The 23,863-nt window shown below is 43.3% G+C and overlaps 3 protein-coding genes across 8 annotated transcripts in view; all 3 read left to right on the top strand.

The window, feature by feature from the left end:
• Positions 1–2,958: 2,958 nt before the first annotated feature.
• LOC134627953 (keratin, type I cytoskeletal 18-like) lies at positions 2,959–6,591 on the top strand. 2 transcript variants are annotated; one of them, XR_010093936.1, is made up of 7 exons: positions 2,959–3,488; positions 4,735–4,817; positions 4,908–5,064; positions 5,157–5,321; positions 5,408–5,533; positions 5,744–6,033; positions 6,317–6,591. XR_010093936.1 is itself a non-coding variant. In XM_063474459.1 (7 exons), the coding sequence occupies exons 1-7, from the start codon at positions 3,048–3,050 to the stop codon at positions 6,354–6,356; spliced, it is 1,233 nt and encodes a 410-aa protein (XP_063330529.1). In that variant the 5' UTR covers positions 2,960–3,047; the 3' UTR covers positions 6,357–6,591. The 2 variants fall into 2 exon arrangements, 1 of the variants encoding a protein (XP_063330529.1); XM_063474459.1 differs by having other exon boundaries at positions 2,960–3,488; positions 5,744–5,964.
• A 937-nt stretch (positions 6,592–7,528) lies between these two features.
• Positions 7,529–17,859, top strand: eif4ba (eukaryotic translation initiation factor 4Ba). 2 transcript variants are annotated; one of them, XM_063474456.1, is made up of 15 exons: positions 7,529–7,574; positions 9,326–9,466; positions 10,596–10,801; positions 11,267–11,383; positions 11,501–11,555; positions 11,683–11,829; positions 12,243–12,365; positions 12,522–12,779; positions 12,902–13,163; positions 14,957–15,045; positions 15,139–15,400; positions 15,549–15,586; positions 16,670–16,799; positions 17,200–17,272; positions 17,361–17,859. In XM_063474456.1, exons 1-15 carry the CDS (start codon positions 7,562–7,564, stop codon positions 17,436–17,438), a joined length of 1,992 nt encoding a protein of 663 aa, XP_063330526.1. In that variant the 5' UTR covers positions 7,529–7,561; the 3' UTR covers positions 17,439–17,859. The 2 variants fall into 2 exon arrangements, with proteins under 2 accessions (XP_063330526.1, XP_063330527.1); XM_063474457.1 differs by lacking the exon at positions 16,670–16,799.
• A 4,646-nt stretch (positions 17,860–22,505) lies between these two features.
• Positions 22,506–23,863, top strand: part of LOC134627949 (tensin-2-like) — a 29,030-nt gene continuing 27,672 nt past the window's right edge. For 3 of the 4 annotated variants that reach the window (XM_063474453.1, XM_063474452.1, XM_063474450.1), the window contains exon 1: positions 22,507–22,983. In XM_063474453.1, coding sequence (XP_063330523.1) covers positions 22,861–22,983 — 123 coding nt within the window. In that variant the 5' untranslated portion in view covers positions 22,507–22,860. Of the gene's footprint in view, positions 22,984–23,863 lie in introns of all 4 variants that reach the window. The other variant, XM_063474451.1, reaches the window with a different exon arrangement.

Raw genomic sequence — 23,863 nt, 5'->3', positions numbered from 1 at the left:
ACGTATAATAATACGATAATGTGTCATGCGCAAAAGCATCAGCTCTAAGAGCCGTGCTTAGAGAGTGCTTTGTAGTGAATCAGAAGAGTCGACTCCCATTGAGCGAGAGCCGGCTCCTCACTTAATTTCCTTTCGCTGCTCAGCTCTCACACAGTGGCTCAGCTATGCTCCAATCCCTCCATATTGTGGCCAATCACATGCGAGGATATAGGATAATATCATTATGTGAAAAACAGAGAGGGTGAGAGACATGACAGTCAAGTGGAGCGTGCGTCTGTCCTCTCAGTAAGTGAGTGAGACAGTAGACAGCGGTGAGGAGGGCTGTGCGAAAGCAAAAACACATAAATATGCCTGACACTTGGTCAGGCATAATGATCTTGGTCTTTGCTCGTCTAGACTTTGTCTTGGTCTTGACTCGGTCTGTCTTGGTCTTGGTCTTGTCTTGGTCTTGTCTTGGTCTTGGTTTAGCTGGTCTTGACTACAAGTCTACAGGCTGCTAGAGACAAAGTGCCTAAAGACTTAAAATGGACTCTCTGCTAAGTTCATATCTTCAGTTAGGTACCTTTTTTATACTTGAATGATTCATAGGTCAGTGTTGAGTGGCTTAATATACAAAAATGCTCTAAAAATAGTCAGCTGCAAGGAATGGACTAAAAGTATAACAGCTGCTAATCTCCAAAGAAAAACTGAAAGACCTTAAGAAAAAAAAAGTCTGGCTCCTGGGAAGCAAAACATAAAGAAGTCAGGGTTGGCTCACAACTTTTACACAGTACTGTATGTACAAATTTAAACAAGGTCCCTTCTTTGGTATCTTTGAGCATCTTGGATGAGTCAGTGAAAGAATGACAAAAAAGAGGAAGGGAGGATGCAGAAATGTGAGTCACTTAGAGTGTATCACACTCACATGCATGTCAGCACTGTTTCGTGTATGTGTGACGCGACCACAGATACAATATGCATGATAATAAATATGCAAATGCATCTATGCAAATGTAGATTTTGGATTTTGTATACATCTAGGAGCATACAGTTTACGCTGGAAAGAAAGGAAACTGAAGAGAAAGAAGGAGGGAAGTAAAATTAATTCAAGGCTGCAGCAGGCTGAGCATGGCAGTATTCTGACAGTTAGCCAAGATTTGTAAAAGAACAGAAACTTCTGCAGTGGTTTCCAGACTCCTGCTGTGTGTTACTATGACTCACAGTCTCCATTCTCTCCAGTATCCCCTTATTTTCCTTTTATTATCTTTGGTTTAAAAAGAAATCTTAGTGGTGTGAGCCGGGATTTAAAGATAAGAGTCTTGATTGAATCTAGGATGTTTTCTGCAATTTAGAGATTAAGCTGTCTTATATAAACCTGTAGCTCAAGTTTATTTCTCTGTTTGTCACTGCAAGGTTTGGGACTTACTGGCCTGGGGAAAAGGTTGCCAACACACATTCAAACAAACGAGACGGCGGCCACAAAGTCATGAGGTATGAGTCATGCTGATTTAATTCATCGTTCCTCTAATCTGCCTCTGCTGCAGTGCATTCTTTGCTTTTTCTTTGCAATTTTGCCACTCTGCAGTACAAGCTCTTCTCTTCTTACTGAGTGTTACTAAATGAAATTAGTAAAGACATACACAGTAATAGGGTGGGAATGAGACACGGTGAAAGCTGATCAAGCTTGGAGGCGAAGGGAGGAACAGAAAAGAAAGAATGAGGTTGTAAGGGGGCGCAGGAGGTTGTTTGAGTCTTTGGAATTTCCCCCTATGGGTGCTTCATTATCCAGGTCTCTAAGGGCTCAGAGAGGAAAACCCTCTCTGGCCACAACTTTAGGTTCACTTAAGCCCTTCCAAGGTCATGCTGGAGCACTAAATACTGCAACTGGATTTAAGAAAATTAAAGGTTTTTGTGTTTGAGAGTCTATCACAGGGTTTTACTCCAGTGTATATATCAGTCCTCTATATGTGTATGTTCTACTTCATTTATTCACCTTTATCGTGTTGCAAACACGTTTTTAGGACAGCTACAAGGAGCACTGCAGTATTCTGTTTTACTTTCTTTGAGGTTCTCAAAGGATAAGAGAAAAAGTGCAATGTCCAGAGGCACAAAATAAGATAAGACTTCAAAGATAATTGTTCAGAATCCTCAATAGAAATTGATTTGTGCAGATAATTGCCTATACTGTGACAGTTGAATGAGGGCAGCTTTTATTTCCTTTTGATTGTATTTTGACCCGGGTATCAGCTAACCTTTGTTTTTCATCTCTTGCAGAGCCTTTAGATCCAGCTGAAGCTTGGGTGTCACAGGTATTCCTAGCACTATGTCAGATTTCTTTGTTCATCATTGTTCATCCTACTCAGTGTGCTGGAATTTGATCACAGTCTTGGCTGAGTCTGTTAGTAAATCAGATGGCATCACTTCTGGTGTGGTTTTTCTAATTCTGCTTAATCTGATCGAGACATTTCTTTAACGCCATGTTTTAGCTGTAGCTGTTTCATACTGTATTCAGTTCAGTTAAGATAGGAAGGCTGGCACAGTCTGTTTATTTTGGGCCTGGCTGACCACAGACTTGCAAGTATGCAGCAAGTACTAGGCATTATTCCTTTCTTGGGTAAACCAAAAGTATTTAGTTGCATACTCACCATATTTTACCCTTTAATATTTGCTTTTAATTCTCGCTAGAAACATATGCTTGTCCATTGCTGCTTTCTGTTATTTGTTGTGTGCGTTGGTTTATGTGGTCTCTGTAGTTCCGTTATCTGCTCAGAAGGCTATTGCATGTTTACACCATAAAATATGTTGAACACATTTCCTTGGAGACAGAAAAACATTGTGGGTTAAAAAGGAAGCATATGAGAGAGTGAGTGAGTGAGTGAAACAGGAAACAAAGACTGGGGTGATGTTGAAGTGGGCAGGGTCTGAGAGACCAGCTTTCATTGGGGGAGAGAGGCAGGAGTATAAGTTCCCCACTTCCCACTGCCGGCGTCACTTTCTAGACCAGCCAGCAGTGAGTCTCCACATCTCATTTTTCACTTCATCCTCTGCCGTGTCTAAACTTCTCCAACATGACCACAAGATCTAGTCGGATGTCTTTCACCCGCTCTGCCCCAGTGTACCGTGCTGCCAGCATTTATGCTGGTGCTGGTGGACAGGATGTTCGCATCTCCTCTGCTTCTGCATCTTCCCTGCGTTCTGGTATTCCACTTAGACCTTCAACCTCCTTTAAGCTGAGCAGTGGATTGAGTGGAGGCATGGGCGCCAGTTACGGTGGTGCCAGCGCATCCGTGACAGCCAGCGGTGGCTCCGGTGCTTCGATCCTGGGCAACGAGAAGGGAGCCATGCAGAACCTGAATGATCGCCTGGCCAATTACCTGGAGACGGTGAGGACCCTGGAAAAGGCCAACAAGGAACTGGAGCTGAAGATCATGGAGGCCCTGGAGAAAGGAGGGCCTGACATGAGAGACTACAGCAAGTATGAGCCCATCATAGACGACTTACGCAGACAGGTAAGAACTGAGAACAAATGAAAATGTTAGAAAAGTGAAAAGGTGTTTGATAAGACACAATGAGAAAGATACTTTAGAAATAGTTTAGCTGGGCTAAAATTTGAGAATCAATGAGTGCATGTGACAGCACTCAACACTGCATATTTCCAGCAAGAAGGTTTTAACATAATCTTTATTTAAAGATCACCTGTGTTTGAAAATGAAGCTGGAGAATGCTTTTACTGAGACCAGCAGTGTTTCCTTTGTAAGTTATCAAATTTCTTTAAAGAGAACGACGGGTGTGGCAGCTCAACTGTAGCCAGTCCCCTCCCCCATAAAACTCTCAACTGGCCCCAACTTCCTCTGATGAATCACCAACACAAGGGTATCATCACGAGAGACGGACTGAGAAGCTCTCAGAAAACCAGCAGACAAAAGCATTTCCAAATGGTTCTGCTTGTTAGATGTGGATTCTACAAGCATGCATAGTGTAGGAGGCGCTCAATGGGAAACAGATGTGTGGCACTCGTACATACAAAGCGATCTCATAGTGCCAGAGTGAGTGTGCACACACACACGCACAGATAGATGCGTGTCAGTGCAGTGGTTGTATAACAATCAGCAGAGTCAAATGTCACATTCTTCTCCAGAGTCCCGCTTTTCTGCATCACATAATGACACATTTATGGTGGTTTTTTTGTTTTTTACTCTTTTTTTTTTACCACACTAAAGTATTTCCCCTTCCCCTCTGTGACAGGAAACAAGAAGAAATCATAGACTCACTGCCACAGTCACGATAAAGAATTTTCCCCTCTGTGCACGCATAGATGCGATCAGTGATACATACAGAGACAGACAGACAGAGACATGTGCAGTTGGGTGGACAGAAGAAAAACTTTCTCTCTATGATTTATTGAGACAGGATACATGTTGCTCTGGCAACGCTAAAACAAACCAGATTCTGTTTTGGCACAGGAACACCCTCTCTTCCTGTTCTTCAGTTTATGGTTCTTCTTTTATGACTACAGGTTACTATGGATTCAATCATGCTGCGGTCGGTTTTTGCAGTTTGACTTTTTGAGTATCCGTGGTTACATAAGGCAAGTCGGGCCTACAAAAAATGCTGTGTCAAAGCACATAATTATTAGAACAGGCTACTGAATTGTGCACGGGTTAAGCAGCTCTGTTCTTTCTAAACAGCAGAATCAAGTAAAATGAAAATAATAAAATAATAATTTTTTAAACAATGTTTTATTTTCCTGTCCAGATCTTCGATAAAATAATGGATAACGCTCGTTTAGTGCTTCAGATTGACAACGCCCGCCTCGCTGCCGACGACTTCAAAGTCAAGTATGTGATCATCTCGTCTTTGCATGTGGAGTCATTCTTACACTCTGTGATTGTGTCTCTCATACACTGTGTGTCTGCTCATTCCCACAGATCTGAGAATGAGATGGCGATCCGCCTGTCCGTGGAGGCCGACATTGGCGGGCTGAAGAAAGTCCTCGACGAAACGAACATGAGCAGGCTCAACATCGAGAACGAGATTGAAGCCGTGAAGGAGGAGCTTCTATTCCTAAAGAAGAACCATGAGAACGTGAGCTTGCGGTTCATCAGATTGATAATAACATATAGAGTAACACATTTGTTGTTTTCTTCATTTCTTTTCTCATTCTGCTGATCCAACAGGAAGTGATGGAGCTGAGGAGTCAGATCTCACAGTCAGGTGTGCAGGTGGATGTAGACGCTCCCAAAGGTCAGGACCTGTCCCAGATCATGGAGGACATGAGAGCCAACTACGAGAAGATTGCATTGAAAAACGCAGAGGACCTCAAACGGTGGCATGAAAATCAGGTACAGTAGACATCAAGAAGTTTGATCTTCAAAAGACACGCTGAGCCACTGTGTTTCTGACCATCTTCCTTTCGTGTCCCCGGCAGATTGCAGATGTGCAGGTGCAGGTATCACAGAACACAGAAGCTCTCCAGGGGGCCCAAATGGAGAAGAGCGACTTATTACGACAGATACAGACTCTGGAAATTGAACTTGCATCTCAACAGAGCTTAGTAAGCATTTTTACCGATTCTAATTATGAACATGAAATTATCAAATCCTTTCTAAGTTTATGACCCTATTCCATAATGCATTCTTTATATCTTTTTACTACAAAATTGGCACAGTTGAATACCATGACCACTGCATCCACTCTTAGTTAGCAAAGCATATATTTCCTCATCTTTTCTTATACTTACAGCTTTTATTTCTCCTTTTATTAGAAAGCCTCTTTAGAAGACACCCTGCGCAACACAGAGCTACGTAACAACATGGAAATGGAGAAGTATAACGCCCTCATTATCCGGCTGGAGGAGGAGCTGGCTGGCTTACGCACGAACATACAGCAGCAGACCCAAGAGTACGAGGCGCTGCTCAACATGAAGATGAAACTTGAGGGCGAGATCAGCACTTACAAGACTCTGCTGGATGGTGGAGACTTCAAGTAAGAGCTATAAAGATGTGGTGGAAGAAAAAAAATGCAGGTCAAGGCAAGATGATGGTGATGGTGGAGGTGAATATGAAAATCAATTGATAGCATGAGTTGCATGGCCAAAAATAACTACACCATTATGCAAGGTAATCCCAGAAAGTTTATTCTGTTTATCTAGATGTAGTGTTTTCTGAAAACGCCACATCTAGATGAGCGGAATCAACTTTCTGGGATTTCCTTACCTGGATGATTGAGCATGCATCAAGGCATTATGCGAGGCAGAAATCTCAGCTCTTTATGGTCTCAAGGCCAGTTTAATGTGAATATTCTGGAAGTCAAAATGTTTCATTTGTGTTTTGCACAGGCTCCAGGATGCACTGGACGAGCTGGAGGCCGCAGACTAATTTGGAACAAAGGATTGGGAGTCATCGCAACAATGGAAGCAATCTGCCCACACCCATTAATTATGAGTGGGGTGGGTGGAGGAGTTTTGACATTTTTTGCACTATCACCACATGTCAAGTGAACCCTGATTTAAGCAGTTTTTAATAAAGGCATTATTCCACCACAGTGAAACATGGATCACTGCCTGATCTGACGACAAAATGAAAACCAATAAAACCACTTCTTAAACCTGAATTCACAGTTTTTGTCTGGTTCTCACTTTTAGTATTAATAGATAATAAAGTTCATGTTTTTTGGTAGGTAAAGGCATTTACTAAATTAAATAATAATAATAATAATAATAATAATAATAAAATAACTGATCATTACTGTTGGTGAAACCAACAATTTATAAAAATACCCACAAATTTGCTTGACTACATTGCTATCTTATTCAGGGAAATTGTTATCTGTGTTATCATTTGCTGCATCTCAAAATATTATGATGAAATAAAAGCCATGATCCATCCATATGAGCCACGATCCATCCATTCTTTTCCGCTTATCCCATTCAGAGAAAAGGCCATAATTTGTAACGTGAATCTTAAAAATGCAACATGATAAGTGGCCACTAGGGGGGAGAAGTAGTCCAAAATGAGCCACCTAGGTGGCTGCATAAGAATTTGCCTTACTACTTATATGCACCAAGGAGTGGCTATAACCTTGGATGATATAATCATAAAACCAGCATAATATAACTAATAGCTGGCAGTTATTAAAACCTGTACATAAGATGCAAGCCATCATGAAGAGCTGATATAAAGTTAACCACTTTAACCAAAAAAATGCTACTTGAACGGTTTTTATTATTATGTTTTAGGGTAAAAAACGAAAACCAGCAAAGTTCTGTAAATTCTGGGACACGGGTCAGTACTTAATGGCTTATTACCACTAATTCATTAGAATTTTAAGCAAAAAAAATCAGAAAAGGTGGATTGAAATTGCTATAAGATTAAAATAAATACACAGCTGGGAAAGCTGCAGCCAGTTCGGTGACAAATACGACAAATATTGAGCAGAGCACGGAGCAGCGGTGCAGCTGAGCAGATGTGGGTCAGTAAGTAAACAAGGGAGGAGGCAAGGGTCTCGTGGACGACGATGCGCGCTCCCGATAATAAACCTCTGACGCCTTCATCCGGGAACTACTACGAACTCGCTCTCCAACATGGCGGCGTCAGGTGAGGTTTATGTGGGTGAGCGATCCGGGTTGGTTCGGGGGAGAATTTAAGAGGATTTTACTTCAATGCAACTTAACACATGAAGTTTGATGGTTGTTTTTTCTTCGCTTTATCGCTCCGCGTCGTTGTCTCGCGTGTATAAAAGGGGTTCCAGGTTGTTTTAGGCTCGGTAAAGACGATACTGCCAGACACAGGCGAATGAACGGAGCAACGACTAGCATAAATGTGAACGCTGTAACCTCCCGAGAACTTGTAGCATTTACCTCTGGGCACGGTTACTGCGGCTGCTGAAGTCCGCTTTTGACTTTAAGCGTTGTTGTGCGCAGTGGAGGTGGTTGACAGGCTGTGAAATGTTCGGAACTGCGTGCAGAGCTGGCACATTGTATGACCGTAGCGGTTTTCGCCGTGGCGCTCAGAGCAAGATAAGCGCCGGGCGCAAGCGCGATGTGTGGAGGAGGGGTCGGGCCGAGGAGTCCGGGCTGCCCGAGGAGTCTCCCCACGTGTGCAAGCGTGGCTGCCTGGTGTCGGTGTTTGATGAAATGGGGCAGCTGAGCCTGTTTGGGCCGCATTCTAAACACTTCCCTAGCTCCTTCTCAACTTTAAGCTATCTTTTTTTCCCCAGCCGGCCAAGTCCTGCGCGATTGATGGCGCACTTGGATCGTGGCGCTGCGACGCGAGCTAGGCCGTAAAACCTAGCCAGCTAAGCAGGGATACTTCCCCCGTCAGCAGTCCTTTGCTGACTAAGCCCGCATAGCCGCCAAGACAAAAGCGATCAGTGTATACGACAAGCTAAAGATCCGTATAGTTACCCTAACAGTTTGACCGCGGGGGTTGTAGTTTTAGAAGAAGACAGCCCCGCTGAAACTTGATGTTACGCAGCTCTTAGCTCACCAATGTCACATAAGTGAGGATCGCTGAGCAGGCTACCACAGCCAATATTTTGCTTGCTGGTTTTGCAAAGTACAAGCGGTTATAGCCATTTTGATCAAACCTGACGGCCGTAAACAACAACTTAGTGTAATATTCTGGACCAGAGCTGTAAACAGTCTTTGTTGGTCTCTGCGTTTGTGTAGGTTTTGAAATAATGTGTGCAAAAGAATGTCCTGACAGCTGGGATTTTCACAATAAAGCTCCCAGCCAGCTTTCTCACCCCCTATTTTTTGTTTTTGTTTTTCCAAGTCAAAACCTGCATCACGAACTGTGTGCGAGCCCCCCTCCCCATCCCCCTTGGGGGCTGGTAACTGCTGGCACTGGGACACACTGTCAAGAATATTCTGTGGTCTGTGCATGATTCAGTCAGTCAAACCTCAAAAACGTGTTGCAGACACGCAGTAAGGTTGTTTTGAAATCGTTATGGTTCTCACCTGACTTGGAGCTAAACAGCCTTTTCTGGTCTGTTGCACAGTGACGGTTGGACAGGCTGACCACTCCCCATTCGTGTGTGTGCAGTTTTGGTTTTTTGTAGTAAAAGAAGTATTTGTTATCACACGCACACTGGGGCCCACTCTTATCTTGCTTGGTTGTACATAATCTCACTACTAAACCTTAAAAATAGTGTCACTATTTTAACAGCAGCTCTCATTTGAGGCAAAAACATTAGTTGTTTTTTTTTTTAAACTGATGAGATGCTGCAGTTTCTGGTAGTTTAGTCTGCAGCTATTCCATGTTACTTTGTTTGTAAGGGACTTCCATAGAGAGACGTCCACAATGGGCAAGGTAACCATTACTTACTCTTGTGTTCTTCCCTACAGCTAAGAAGAAGAATAAGAAGGGGAAGACCCTCACTTTGACTGACTTTCTTGCGGAGGACAGTGGAGGCAGCAGCGTCGCCCCCAGCTATCCGACCAAGACCACAAGCTGGGCGGATGAGACTGATGACCTGGACGGAGATGGTGAGCACACACTGAAATGCACACAGGGATCAGAATATCTTAGCAGCATTTCATAACAGTAGGTGAACTAAAAAACAGCCTGCATTATGTTTCTTGGTAACGACTGTTTAGCTCTACCTTTTCCCCTTAACTGCAAAATCAAAACCTCTGAATTGAAGGCTGCAGTGTTTGTCTGAGCTATTTGCATTTGAAGAAGCAAGCTGCTGGCGTAATTTTGTGGTAACAAAATGGTCAGTGTAAGTCAGGTTAGCTATGCAATCAGTAGGCAGAGATATCCATTTAATTTCATAGGTGTTGATTCAGTCACATGTTTTAAAGGAGATTATGTATGACAAGCCAGTCTCAGTGGAAATGCCCTGAAAGCAATTACTGTAGTAAAATCGGTGTGCTCGCTCTCTCTCTTGTTCAGAAGATCTTTTAGATTCGTCGGGAGAATTGAAGAATGTGGTCAAACTGGCGATTCTAGTAACACATGTAGTCGAACATGTGGCAGGATGTGAAATGTGCTGCAGAGTGTTTAAATGAAAATGAGCTGGGTGAGATATGAATAGATATGATATGCAGATATAAATGTCTTGTAATACGAGGGTGATAACACTAATCCAAGCTGGGGTAGTTACATGAGGCATGTATTTTACTTATAAGAAAGTATTAATTAACATATTTACCAAGTCAAAGTTTGGTTTTTATGCAGCGTCAGTGGCAATGCCCTGTTTGTTTGTATGTTAATTGTTCCAGCTTCTATGTTCAGACTAGGCTATCTACACCACACCTGAGTGTGTGTGACCCTTAAACTCCAGTTTGTGTGACAAATGTGATTGCTGCACGCCATATGGGGGGTGTTTGTTTAGAAAGAGAGAAGCTGAGATGATGAGACAAACTGATGCATAGTCGAGTCTGGATCATTAAGGGGAATGCGAACGCAGGCCAGTTTGCGCAAGCACTATAGCAGGCAATGTTTGCATTATGTAAAACAGTGATCTCTATGCAATGAGCTCTCTTGTTTTCTCACAGGTAACCCTAGTATAGGTAGCTTTTTTTTCTTTTTTTTTTAAAGTCAAAGCATTTCATGAATTTAGGAAGCTCAAATATTAGCTTTTATTTGAAGATTCCTCCAATGTCTCTGCAGTCTCGACTTCCTGGCACACGGAGGAGGACACGTACAGGGCACCACCCATCGACCGCTCCATTCTGCCCACAGCGCCTCGCTCAGCTCGCGAGCCCAATATTGACCGGGCCAGGCTCCCCCGCAGCCCGCCATACACCGCCTTCCTGGGAAACCTGCCCTATGATGTCACTGAGGACTCAATCAAAGACTTCTTCCGCGGCTTGGCAGTAGGTTTAGCAAGAATACACACAGCCATCACTCATTATTGTATATAACGGCCAAGGCAAATAACATTTAGGATGCCAGCAGTTCTGTGTGTGTTGGTTTTGCTGTTTTTAGTTACATTTCAGGTTCCCAGATCATCACTTTGAAGTTACACGTGTGGCTAATTTCTGAAGTTTCAGTCCACATCTACGTGGGGCTGTCCACACAGTGGAACACAACAGCAAGATTGAATTTGCATTTTAAAAAAGAACAGGATGCAGAGGTTCACTTTGTTATTTAGTTTGTTTTCACACTTGTTCCTCAACGTGTCACATCAAAGACACAAAGTTTTTGTTGTTGTTTTTTTTTTCTCTCTGTTGTTATTTTGCATTTTGAAAACTTGGGTAGTGTGTTTCTGTTGTCATGAGTGTAATTAGAGCGTTATGTTATTAATTAATGTGTTTCACTTTAACTGTCTCTGTGTCCAGATCAGTGCAGTGCGTCTGCCTCGAGAGCCCAGTAACCCAGAGAGGCTGAAAGGCTTTGGTTATGCTGAATTTGACGACGTAGAATCCCTGCTCAGGGCTCTCAGCCTCAGCGAGGAAGTAAGAGAACCTGAAGTTGGAAAAGACACAATTAAACAGTCTGAGACTTTCACCAAAGTGCAGGAAAGATCAGTAAATAATAGTTGTAACAAACGACTTCTTTGCTCATGCCAACAGAACCTGGGCAACCGCCGGATTCGTGTGGATATTGCAGACCAGTCAAATGATAAAGGTACACTCTTATTCCTGGACATTTTGAAACGCTCATCTCTGTCTCTGCAGTCACGCGCCGCTCCATTGTCCTCGTTGAAGTGTTCGATAATTTAACACAGCGTCTCCTCTCCTTCTTCACATCTCAGAAAGAGACAGCGGACCTATGGGTGGTCGAGACCGAGGTGGGCGAATGGCTGACATGGGTCCTGACAAGACAGACAGTGACTGGAGAGCTCGACCAAGTGCGGATGCTGATGATGGACCTCCTAGGAGAGATGATGCCTTTGGAGACAGTGAGTCTAATATGCTTCTGCTGGAGCTTTATCATGATAGCATAAGATTGCCTCTAAAGACAAAAATATACCTAAATAAACAAACAGAATGCTTTAAGACTATTTTTTTCCCATTTCAGTTACACAAATTGAAGCATGAAAGTTTAATTTCTGAGTATATTGACTGAACTAATTAATTAAAACAAGTCCATTAAGTGGCTTCTTTTGCACTATGGAGAATTTTGTAAAACTTAGCCTTAGCTTTATGTCACAGCCCTGGTTTTCAGCTTTCAAACTGAGTAAGCAGGTGTTATTATTTTTTTTTTAATTTCTTTGTCTTTAATTTTGAGTTGTTTATATAAAATACATGTGTGGTAACACCATCCAATCAGCCGTTCAGTGTGTCACGTCCCATTACTTTCGGCCTAATGCAGGATCACGTGACCGTTACGAGTCTGATCGTCACAGAGATGGCCAGCGGTGGGACAGTGATCGTAATGAAGGAGGTCGTTACCGGGATCGCTATGACAACAGGGACCGCAGAAACAATGATGGAGGTTTGTTTGTATAAGTTCTGTAAACTGCTTCTTAAGCACAAGATCCAGATTACTTTAACATTCTGATCCCAAATAAATCTTTATTTTTTTGTGGTTGTATTTAGTGTTTACAGCGTTCTGTTTTTACGTTTCTTTTTTGGTCTGCTGTATGTGTAGGTTATGACTCTCGTAGTGGAGGAGGTCGTCGTAACTTTGGTAGTGGTTTCCGCCGTGATTATGATGACAGTCAGGGTAGCAATGATCGCTACGGGGACCGGGATCGTTACGGAGATCGAGATCGTTACGGGGACCGGGATCGCTATGGGGACAGGGAGCGTTACGGAGACCGGGATCGTTATGGAGATCGAGATCGTTACGGAGAACGGGATCGTTACGGGGACCGTGAAGACCGGCACGACAGGCGTGAAGAGAGAGGTGAGATTTCATTGTATAAATCCTATCCTTTGTCAATATTCTTAATTTAAAACAATTTTCAGGAAAAATCTTGTTAAGTTGTGCGTTTGTGACGTATGTACTTTCATCTTTTCCAACCCCAGCTCCTCAGCAAAGACCCAAGTTGAACCTGAAGCCTCGTAGTGTACCTAAAGAGGAGGAAAGCGCCGGCAGTGGTGGCACTTCACCTGCTGCCACTTCAAGCTCAAGCAGCAGGGCCTCGTCCATCTTTGGCGGAGCAAAACCCGTTGACACAGCAGCAAAGGAGAGGGAGGTGGAGGAGAGGCTGAAGAAGGAGGAAGAGAGACTGCAGAGGCAGCTGGAGGAGGACAAAGGCAGGGGACCGGACAGAAAGATGAGGGACAGGTGAGCGGGGAGGCTGATGAGTAATGTTTGAATGTAGCAGTATTGTACATTTATTACACCATTAAATTTTCTGCCTTTTTTTTCTCAAGCACAAGTAAATTAGACCTCATGCAGAAATGAGAGAGAGCCTTTTTTATTTTCAAATGTTAATGATTAAGTGTTTAATGTTGACGCATCCTGTGGAGACTTGTACAGCTTGTACAAGCTCTTTGCAGCCAGAGTCTCTGTTAAATGGACTGATGCTCAAAGTGCTTTTCTGCTGCTTTATCCCAAGCCTCATTCACACACATTCATACAAGTGCTTTCTTTAACTTAACATTCACACTGATGCACTGGGAGCACTTTAGGGTACAGTACCTTGGAGGAGCCAGGCATAGACCATCGATCCTTGCAATTAGTAGAGCCACAGCCGTCGTCGCCGTTGCATTCGAATGCTTCACTTCTGTTCTTGCATCCATCCATCCATCCATTTTCTTCCACTTATCCGGGGCTGGATCGAGAAGCCCAGACCTCCCTCTGCCCAGCAACCTCCTCTAACTTGTCCGGGGGAAGACCCAAGCGTTCCCAGGCCAGCTGAGAGATATAATCTCTCCAGCGTGTCCTGGGTCTGCCCCGGGGCCTCCTCCCGGTGTGACATGCCCAGAACACCTCGCCCAGGAGGCATCCTTGTCAGATGCCTGAACCGCCTCAACTGGCTTCTTTCGATGTGGAGGAGCAGCAGCTCTACCCTATCTCTAAGGGAGAGGCCAGCCACCCTTCAGAGGAAGCGCATTTCCGCCGCTTGTATCCGCAATCTTGTTCTTTCAGTCACTACCCACAGCTCGTGACCATAGGTGAGGGTAGGGACGTAAATTGACCGGTAAATTGAGAGCTTCGCTTTTACACTCAGCTCTCTCTTCACCACAACAGACCGGTACAACGTCCACATCACTGCAGCCGCCGCACCAATCCATCTGTCGATCTCCCGCCCCCTTCTCCGTCACTCGTGAATAAGTTCTTGCAGTTCAGTTTAATTTCTGAGATGTTTATAAGATCTGCCTGCAACTTGATGGACACTCAAAAGCCTCATCTTGTGATTCTTGAAGAGTTCATGGTAGATTTCTGAGATGTTCTTTGGTGTCACGTTGGTCTTGATTTGACTGCTTGACATTTACATCCAGAATTTTCAGATGTTTGTCTTGACATGTTTGTCTGTGTAATCAGTAAGTTAAGGCCTAACAAGTTGCTCAAGTTTTTACATATAATAGTAGCAGTTCCAAATATTTGCATGTTACACTTTTTAAAATCTCCTCGAAGGTAAATACAGCAACTGGTATTTTTAATATCTGTTTGCAGCAGGGTTTGTGTTCACGATTGTCCACTGCAAAAATCTGCTAATCATGTCATTTGCATAGAGCAGAACTGTGAGGGCTGAACTCTTGCTTTTGCTTTACGATTGGTCGGGTCATCACATTGCACTCAAAACAGTCCGTCTCAGATGCCCCACAGTATCTGCAAAAACTCAAACTTGCTTGCTTGGCTTTTTCCGTGTTTTTAGCCTGCTTTGCTTAAACCCTGTTACCCCATTTGCAGTTCACAATCAGCCAAAACATGTCTTAAATTTTGTTTAGATTTAGTGTTGCAGTGTTTCAACTGTCCTTCCCCTCATGTGGTGTGAGCACTTTGTTGGAGTAGCTACACTGAAACAAAGTGCTTAAAATAGTGGTTTGGGTTTCAGACATCAGTGGTTTGATTTGCATAATGTACCCAAAGGTCTAAAGGAAAGAAAATAAAGATTTCCTTTTTGCTTTTAGGGACCCGAGCTGGCGCAACGAGGAATCTCATACTGAGCGATCCCGCACAGGAAGCGAGTCTTCACAGCAAGGAAGCACTTCTGGAAGAGGTGGGATGTTTCTTCACTTGCTTCCTTTCTTCTTCTCGATCTCTCCTTCGTCTTTGTCCTACTTGGGACTGAAATACTGCCTTCTCCCTCTAGGGTCACGGTGTCGAGATAGCGAGCGCTCCGGTGAGAATGAGGTATTCAGCGGGGTAGAAGGTGGCTCCACTTCCCCTGGGTCCTCATCCCGGCCCCCCTCCACCAGCTCTTCTAAAGAGCCATTGAAGGTGATGCCTGCACCTCCTCCCAAGGAGAATGCATGGGCCAAGAGAAGTGCAGCCAGCACAGGCTCTAATGAGGGCGATGGTCGAGCTCCGATCTCCCCGGTCTCCCCAGGCGGTTCAGCTCCTCCCAAGTTCAGGTGAGCACTCACTGAATGAAGCCTGCAATGTTTAAATTCTGCTCTTGAATGAATGAATGAGTAGATTGTAGTAGATTGAGTAATTGATACTCTGAATTCCCTACAGCCTTAATATACTTTGCCTTGATTGTTCCTCCTTTCCTTTTAGCTCCTCAAGTTCTGCAGATGAAAGAGGATCTGGAAAGGGTAAGTGCTAAACACAGTGGGATTTCCCCCTCTCCGAAAACAAGTTACCAGGGTGTCTCCATCGATTACCTAATGAAGAAATCTTAAAAAAGCACAATCTGACTGAAGAAGTGAAGCAGAAACAGTATATTGCATGTCTTAATTGAATACAGTGAGTAATCCATCTCATTCCATGCTGGAAAAGTAAACATACTTTGTCACAAACTTGCATTTGGTTAGGTATTCCAGTCAACGAGGTGATATTAGGAGTTGTGTTTTGAGTTTTCTGTCCCCTTTGACTTCTTGTCTGGCTCTTCTCGACATCATCAGTGTATGGTGCACTTAATCAGCTTCAGCTGTATTTGCCCATCTGTGCTCTGAGCAACAAAAAAAAGCACAAAAAAACAGCTGAAGCATTTGCACGTGCTTATAGAGTACATCTTGTAAGTATTGGCGCCTGAAAGGTGATGACAGAGTGATTTTTCAAATCCTTGAGTGGTCCAGGAAAAAGCTGGGAACTTCTTTTTTTGTTTGTTTGTTTGTTTTCAGTTCTTTCTGTAGACTGTGAAAAGCACAAGATTCTCAGAAAAAGGAAGTGGAATAGTTCAGGACTTCATTTGTTGTCGTACAAATGCTGTGTTCATGCATTTAGCAGATTTCCTTAGAAAGTGTTTCATCGATTCGCTTGCTCACTTACCATATGTGGTGTGCAGCTTCTATCTGTGCTTTCCACACTTACTAGAAATCGTGCTGAACGCATTTGTCAAAGAGTCTTGCTAGGAGCGGGTCCTGCTCAGAACGTGCATGCCGAAACACTACAAGAACAATAATATCTTCATGGCTGTGGTGCCACAAGGTGGCTCTCACTATTTTCTAAAGTTTTGGAACCTTTTGGCACATTTTGGAAGCCGCCATCAGATTTCTAAGAGGCCCGTTCTTGTAGTGGGGGCAGTTGTGCACCTCTCATTTGGCCCTATATCAGTGACTAACACATTTTGAATCCAACCAAAGTAGCTGTTTATGCTGCAGTGCGTTGAGAGTGTAGTCTACTGTACACCGTCCACCAAGCCCCCCTTGACTCAACTGTCTGGCTTCTTCTTTAAGATGAGAACAAGGCTGATGGTGTGCGTCGGGACCGGGGGCCCCCACGAGCACGAGGGGGGCCTGCAGGGCCTGGAGCTGGGCGGGGGCGAGGAGAGGGGCCCAACAGAGACCGAAGGAAGGAGGCAGACAGGTTAGCAACTGCAAAGTTCTTAATGAGACAGGGAGGATATTCTTCAGGCATCTGTGCTCGGGTTACACAACTGATGGTGCTTTGTGGTTTGTTTTTTATTTTTTATTTATTTATTTTTTCTTTTTGTGGGTCACTGGGAAGACAGGGTTTCCTGGTGTGCACATGGATGCTTTATCTGTGCTACACCAAATCATCATGATCCCCATATTGTAGCACAAGAAATAATTCATGTCAGAACTAAATGAATCAGAACTGAAATTTCTGAAATGGCTGTTAATCTTCAGAAGATGAAAATGAGCAGATTCCTCTTTATTTATTTTCACCTGTGGCCATTAAAGGTTTCGCAACAAGTTTTTTAGTGCAGATACTTCCTAACGTCAGCATTCACTCTGACCTTTAGAAAGGACAACAGAAGAGACCGAGACTCCAGACCACCCCCAGAGCCAAAGAAATACGAAGAGACCCCAACCCCCGTAAGTCCTGTAGCTCAGCCACATCAAAATCTGTGCAAAGTTGCACTGTGCTGTCAAAGTACTGATTATTTTTCTTATTTTGTTGCAGAAGTTCAGCTCAGCCAGTAAGTACGCCGCTTTGCTAATGGATGGCGACCAAGGAGAAGACGCAGATGACGCCGATTAGAGGGAAAACAACGAGATAAGGAGAAGGCGACGAATGCAAGAAGAAAAAAATAATAATCTCACATAGCGTATGGGAAAAAAAAATCTCCTCACATGGATTTGGCTCCTGGGAAGGGAGGGGGAATCATCACCCCCTCTCTGTTTTCCTCCTACAAACCTGTCCTTTAATTTCAAACCATTCACCCATCCATCCTCCCCCTGCTCCACCTTCAGGACTCTTCAGGTTCTAAAGAATAGTCACATACTGGACTTGTTTTAAATGGAAAAGAGGAATACATGACACATGAAAACATGATGGATAAGATTGAATTAATTGTAATAAATAAATGGAAAAAGTGGGGAAAAATGATTTTTCTATGTTTGTGGATCACAGGCGCATCTAATGACTGAAGATGGAGCTTATAAACGTGTTTTGGTTTTTTTTTCTCTCTCCTTTATTGACTTTTTAGAAATGCAAAACATCATTACAAGCCCTTCTGTATACGTTATTAAATGATTTGATGTTATAGAGTATTTTAAAAAATATACAAGTGTACTGCTGAAATTTGAAAATCCTGTCTTCCAGTACTCATTATCAAGAACATTGAGACAAAACCTGCTAATTTAAACATTTTCCAATCATGTGATTCAACATTCAACAAATAAGCTGGTCAATGGTGTTAACAAAAGGATTCCCCAACATATTTTTGCAGGATTTGTATTTTCACAGTTGCAGGGAAGGATAGAAGAAAGAAAAAAAGCCACCACACAATTTTACCTTGAGAATCAATTAAGTGCCATTATTACAATCCCCATCATTGTACAGATGTCCCTCTATTTCTATACCTTAGAATTAGACCAGTTAAATGCTCATGGTACTCCAGTATCGGTCACATTAACAGATCCTCTAAAGCTGTGTAAATCATTCATTGCCCCTGAAGTAAGGAGTACAAATCTATGGAGAAAGGGTGGATTTGCTTGGGGGGGGGGGGTGTTCATGAGGTTATATGAACCTGTCTTCCAATTTGTAATAAATTGGGGTCATCATGTGAAATCAAATAGTATGGTTATTAAAGTTCTAATGTGGGAAAATGCAACTCCTCCCTGCTGCCTTTTGTTATGCTGAGTGGGCAGCACATACTCTCGTGACACCTACAGGATTTACCATCACCCGTGAAAACACGGTTGTCTATATGCAGAGTTGCTTCATCCAACTTTCTGCTCTCCCGGTGTGGTCTGTGAGGCATAAGATTTCCTCAGTGTTTCTTCAGACTCAGGCCCCCTGCTGAGGCCCCGGCTCCTGGTGGCAGCTGGTTAGGATCCTGCTGAGCTTTACACCCACCCACCCCCCTCCACACACAGGAGGTGCGCATTTTAATGCAAGAAGGGATTTCTCAGACTCTTCAAAGCAAACCATTCTTTGCAGCGGATATCAGAAAGAATACTGATTGACACCAAGGGTGTGTGTTTAGGCACGTGCAAATTATGTCTTTTAAATATTTATGAGGCAAAAATAGTGGCCATGATGTGGCAATGCCAAAGCTGGGAAGCAGACATGGAAAACAAGGCAGGCGTTTGTGTGCGCGCATGAACACACTCCACATTACTTCATGGTGGTGGTGTTTGGATAAAAGACCAAAAAAAATATTTTAAAGCCTAGATAAGAAAGACAATTACAGAGAAAAAATCCTGGGTTCGAATCCGGACGTCCTCCCTGTGACTGTGTGGGTTCTCTCCAGGTACTCCGGCTTTCTCCCACAGTCCCAAGAGATGCTTATCAGATTAAATAGTGAGATGTGAACATTTGTGTGAAAGCTATGTGACCGATCAACAGCCCCCACCAATGACAGCTGGGATAGGCTCACAGCATTGGACAGACTGATTTACATTGTTTTACATTTGAAAACTGTAGTGAGAAGAGTCATTTTCCTCTTTAATGGTCATCCATGGATTCAGGTTTCACATACAAAATGCGACTTCTAAAATATTAAACACTGATTTCAGTCAATCATCATTCACAGTTATGAAGTGCTTAACAGTGCACCAGCTGCAACATGAGATTAATGCTTAAGCATGCATCCTTCAGAGCAAGGGTGAAGAAATATGATGCAATTTGGCCCTTGAAGTTAGTTTTTTTTTGTTTGTTGTTGAGTGCAATGTTAAAATAAATTGTTTAAAAAGCAAAAAATGATTTAATATGAGGGCAATATGAGCAGAGAGCACAAACATGTTGAGGGATTGTCTGTGTTAGTTCAGTGAGATAGTTACTTGTAAAGAAAACATTTTTCACTCGCAGTCAAAAACTAATGTACACTTACACTTAGTCTGCATTTTTATTTTGTTAAATACGAACAAAATGATAGCAGAAGTGCCGCCACGTGTCTGGCCAAAAAGAGAGGACTAATGTGTCTATTTGGTAGCTCAATGAAAGGCTTCAGTTAGTTAAGAGTGAGGAAAAAAATTGCCTTCACGTTTGTAGTTTTGTCCTGTTGTACAATATTTGTAATTTAAAAAAACAAACAAAACTCTACATTTTCAGAAATATTTGCGGGTGTTTTCTTGTTTGTTTGTTTTGTACTACTTGAACACTAAAGTGGCCCTCCAATGAGATGACAGTGCCAGCAGTGGCCCACAGCTCATTTAAGTTTGAGACCCCTGATTTAGATCAAACACTTTTTGCAATAGTGTTATTTTAATTGTCTCTCAGCCATAAAAGGCTGATGGGGTATTGTCGTCACCCCACCGGGACATCCAAATTTGTGAATGTGACAACTTGAGAACTACTAAAAATCTCGGACGAGTTTGAATATCAGTGTCCTCGACCTCAAGGTCAAAGGTCATGTTTTCTGAAAATCTTGTAAACACATGAAGAAAGATGATACCATAGGTGCATCAACTGGGAGAGTGAGGGGTAGCATATTATTTATATAAACTGCAGTGCTGTTTCTTTTACTTGGGTAAAGATCTGAGTGCCCTTTCATTGTGGTACTCTGTTTCAGTGAAAACAGTTTTAACATGAACATTGGGGAAAACAATGTTTTTTACAATAACCTGTCCTGTTGAGCAGTTTTACTGAGCAGAATCATGGTCTGAGTGCTTTGTTGTGCTGAGATGGGGAAGACAGAATATCAACCAGAAATTAAAATGTTTTAAATTTATTTACATGTCACTGAGTGAAATATATGTGAGTGAAATTTAAATGACCATCAGACACCCTTGATCTGGAGCTCTGTGCATGATCTTAGCTCATGGAGATGATCATGAGGAAAATGGTGGATCAGTCCAAAACTTTGAACTTGATCTGAAGGCAGCTGGGACCACAGTCACCACTGGTAACACTCTACATCAGGGGTCCCCAATCCCAGTCCACGACGGCCGGTGTCCCTGCAGGTTTTAGATCTCACCCTGGGTCAACACACCTAAATCAAATGATTAGCTCATTACCAGGCCTCTGGAGAACTTCAAGACAGGTTGAGAAGGTAATTTATCAATTTAAATCAGCTGTGATGGATCAAGGACATATCTAAAACCTGCAGGGACACTGGCCCTTGTGGACTGGGATTGGGGACCCCTGCTCTACATTGTAATGGACTGGAATCTTGGTAAGGTCCCCCTTCTCAAGAAGGCAGTTGTACAGGCTCATCTTAAGTTTGCTAATGAGCATCTAAATCATTCAGGAAAGATTCGGGAGAAAGTGCTGTTTCTGTAAAGAGGACTGGACCAAAATCCCTCCTGAGATGTGTGCAAACCTGGTGACCAACTACAAGAAAGATCACACCAACAAGGATTTCTCCACCAAGTACTAAATTATCAAATACTTATTTCACTCAGTGACATGCATCTATTTATAACTTTTGTGTAATGCATTTTTTTCTGGGTTATTGGTTGATATTCAGTATCTCCCCTTTAACATGAAACTACCATAGAAGTCAAAGCATGTTCATTTCTTTGAAAGCGAGCAAACTTACAAATAGGTCAAGTAGGTGATCAAATACTTGTTTCCCCCACTGTATCCACACATAACCAGCCCCCACACCTGTCGCCATGACAGTTAAGAGGATGGCACACACAGGAGGGTCCTCCATACCCTTTTCCACTTCAGACCACAAAATGACAGAGGTTCATGTCCACACATTAAGTTTTCAAAGAAAGCTGCCTTGATTTTATCTGAATTTATAGCATACAGATTTTAACCTCTCATTATCACTGATTTCTTCTCACTGCTGCTGTAGATGCTGATGATTTGATGCCCAATTTAGCTCCCGGCCACGGATTTGTCTCACATTTAAACCAAAGACTGCTTTGTACAGCCTAACCAGGCCCTAGAAATGTGGCTTTAAAAAGAGTTTATTGTTGAAGCTTTTCCCCTCCCAACTGCAAAAACCCCCAGATTGAAGCAGTATTTTGTCTGGGGAGCCCAGTTTGAGGATTACAGTTGTGTGTGTGTGTGTGTGTGTTACAGAAAGAGAGAGAGAAAGAGAGAGCTGTAGTAGGAATTTAACGGGTAGCGGACCACAGATCTAAAATTTAAGCACAGAGTGTGTCATTGTTTTAATTTCAGTGGAGAGAGAGAGCTGCATCCAAGTGAGGAAATAAAGCGAGGTCAGTGATGATGTCATTTGTCCTGTCAAACAGGGTGGTGAAGCTGATTACGTTTTAGGCTACATAAACGCCCATGGGACACGCCGAGATAGAAGACTTTTTCTCTAAACAATGCGGAGAGGGAGAAGAGTGATCAGTGCTATCAAGCCAGCAGTTAAGTTCTCATGAGCAAAGCCACAGAGACCAGAAGGATGACATGTGTGAAAGAGGTTCAAACTAATCACTCTCCCATGAGGAAGAGGAGCGTGAGAGGAGCTGAAGTAAAGCCAAAGCATAAGGGAAGGGCTTGACATCAACAAGCCAAAACAGCTGCCCCCTTCTCCCGCAGAGCAAGGGAGGGAGAGAGAGAGAGACAGGGAAGACTGGAGGGTCTGTAAGTGTAGAGCACAAGACATTTGAGGGTCTGTAAGCTGAAGAGAAGGAGTTATTAGCAAGTGGAAACGGTGGAGGGGGGCGGGAGGGAAGAGAGAGGCGGTGAGTGTATGCTTGCATGTTTTCAGAGTGAAGATAGTCAGAGAGCAAGGGACGCAGGGGGAGTGTAAGGGGATGTGGGTTGAAGGGTAGGTTCTTGGTGACACTTCTCGGAGAGGGAGAAAGAGCGGTTGTAAGAAGAGAAGTCAGGGGGTGGAAAGTTATCTGGGGTGGGTTTCGAGGCAGGGTAAGCCGTCAGAGGCGAAGAGCAGAGGTGTGAGGAGTCGCTGAGAAGGACGGAGGAACATGCTGGAGAACAAGAAGAGAGAAAACATGAAGTGCTGAAAGGGGTGGAAGAGAAGAGGAAATCACTCGCGAGGAGCTGAGGAAATTTAAAGATTAGAGGTGCAAGAGGCGTGTTTGCTGCAAGAATGGGGTGCATTCACAGTACGGGCACTGTGGGGATACAAAAGCACGCACATGACTCAGAAACTGGAGGAATCCCTGTGAAGGCAGACCCTGAGGTACCTCCTGAAATCCTTCAGCTTGCTGAGGTGAGTAACCATCAACACGCTGGTTGTGCACAGTTCCATCCTCAAAGGTGTGCAGTTTGAAGATAAACACAAAGTAAAATCACAGATCATTACAGATCAGCTGTTAAAGTCAGTTTGACACACTCTAGCTCTCACTTTACATCCACAGTGCCCGCTCGATCTGCTTTGCCATTTGACTCAGCAGCAGAGGCTGAACTTTGTTATACACTCATCACATGCTAGATAACAACCAAAGGAATCCAAAGAATTGCCACTACGTTTCCAAATTAGATGAGGCCTGGACTCCAGAGCTGCTCTGTCTCTCTTATGAAATATTCCAGCAGCACATCATAAACAGAAGTGTGCATACCGAGGGGATCAAAGTGTTTGGCATGTTCCTTTTAGACCTCTCTCAGAAGCTTGTGAGCTAAGAAAGCTAATAAACTGTAAACTAAAACCACAGTCATCAACAGTGAACCAAGAAAAAAAAGGGGGGGGGGGCGGGGGGGCTATGCAGAGCAGTGGAAGGGAGGATTCAGGCGATCGCTGTTAAATTATGTTCCTCGGGTATCAAAGGTTCAGGAGGAAGTGGTATAAGTTACTGTCTGGTTTTGACCCACCGCCTGCCTGTCTGCAGCCTCTATTTAGGAACATGTATGGATTTAGGAGCAAGCTACACTTCCACATGCATGAAGCCTCCTGGGAGACTTTATGGAATCTAAAATAAAGGTATGCGCACTGGAATATGTGTGTTCTCACATGTCAGAGTAAATCACATTGTGGCATGCTCTGTGTCAGTGTTAGAAGAGAGCAAAAGAACAAAAAAGGTAAATAGGAAATGAAAAAAGTTGTGCATCTTTAATAAAACACACAGTGAAATGAAGCTGAAAGCTCAGACATC

This window comes from Pelmatolapia mariae, linkage group LG5 (genome assembly GCF_036321145.2).
Source record: "Pelmatolapia mariae isolate MD_Pm_ZW linkage group LG5, Pm_UMD_F_2, whole genome shotgun sequence".
Lineage (NCBI taxonomy): Eukaryota > Metazoa > Chordata > Actinopteri > Cichliformes > Cichlidae > Pelmatolapia > Pelmatolapia mariae.
The sequence above is the reverse complement of the archived record's forward strand: the minus strand, read 5'-3'. Positions and strand labels throughout refer to the sequence as shown.

Bases quoted from the DNA above. Each gene is read 5' to 3' on its own strand.
- LOC134627953 (XM_063474459.1), top strand. From the start codon at position 3,048: ATGACCACAAGATCTAGTCGGATGTCTTTCACCCGCTCTGCCCCAGTG. The intron at 4,818-4,907 runs GTATGTGATCAT...TCATTCCCACAG, and splicing joins GCCGACGACTTCAAAGTCAA to ATCTGAGAATGAGATGGCGA. The intron at 5,322-5,407 runs GTACAGTAGACA...TGTCCCCGGCAG, and splicing joins AACGGTGGCATGAAAATCAG to ATTGCAGATGTGCAGGTGCA.
- eif4ba (XM_063474456.1), top strand. The intron at 11,384-11,500 runs GTAAGAGAACCT...TCATGCCAACAG, and splicing joins CTCTCAGCCTCAGCGAGGAA to AACCTGGGCAACCGCCGGAT. The intron at 17,273-17,360 runs GTAAGTCCTGTA...ATTTTGTTGCAG, and splicing joins ACGAAGAGACCCCAACCCCC to AAGTTCAGCTCAGCCAGTAA.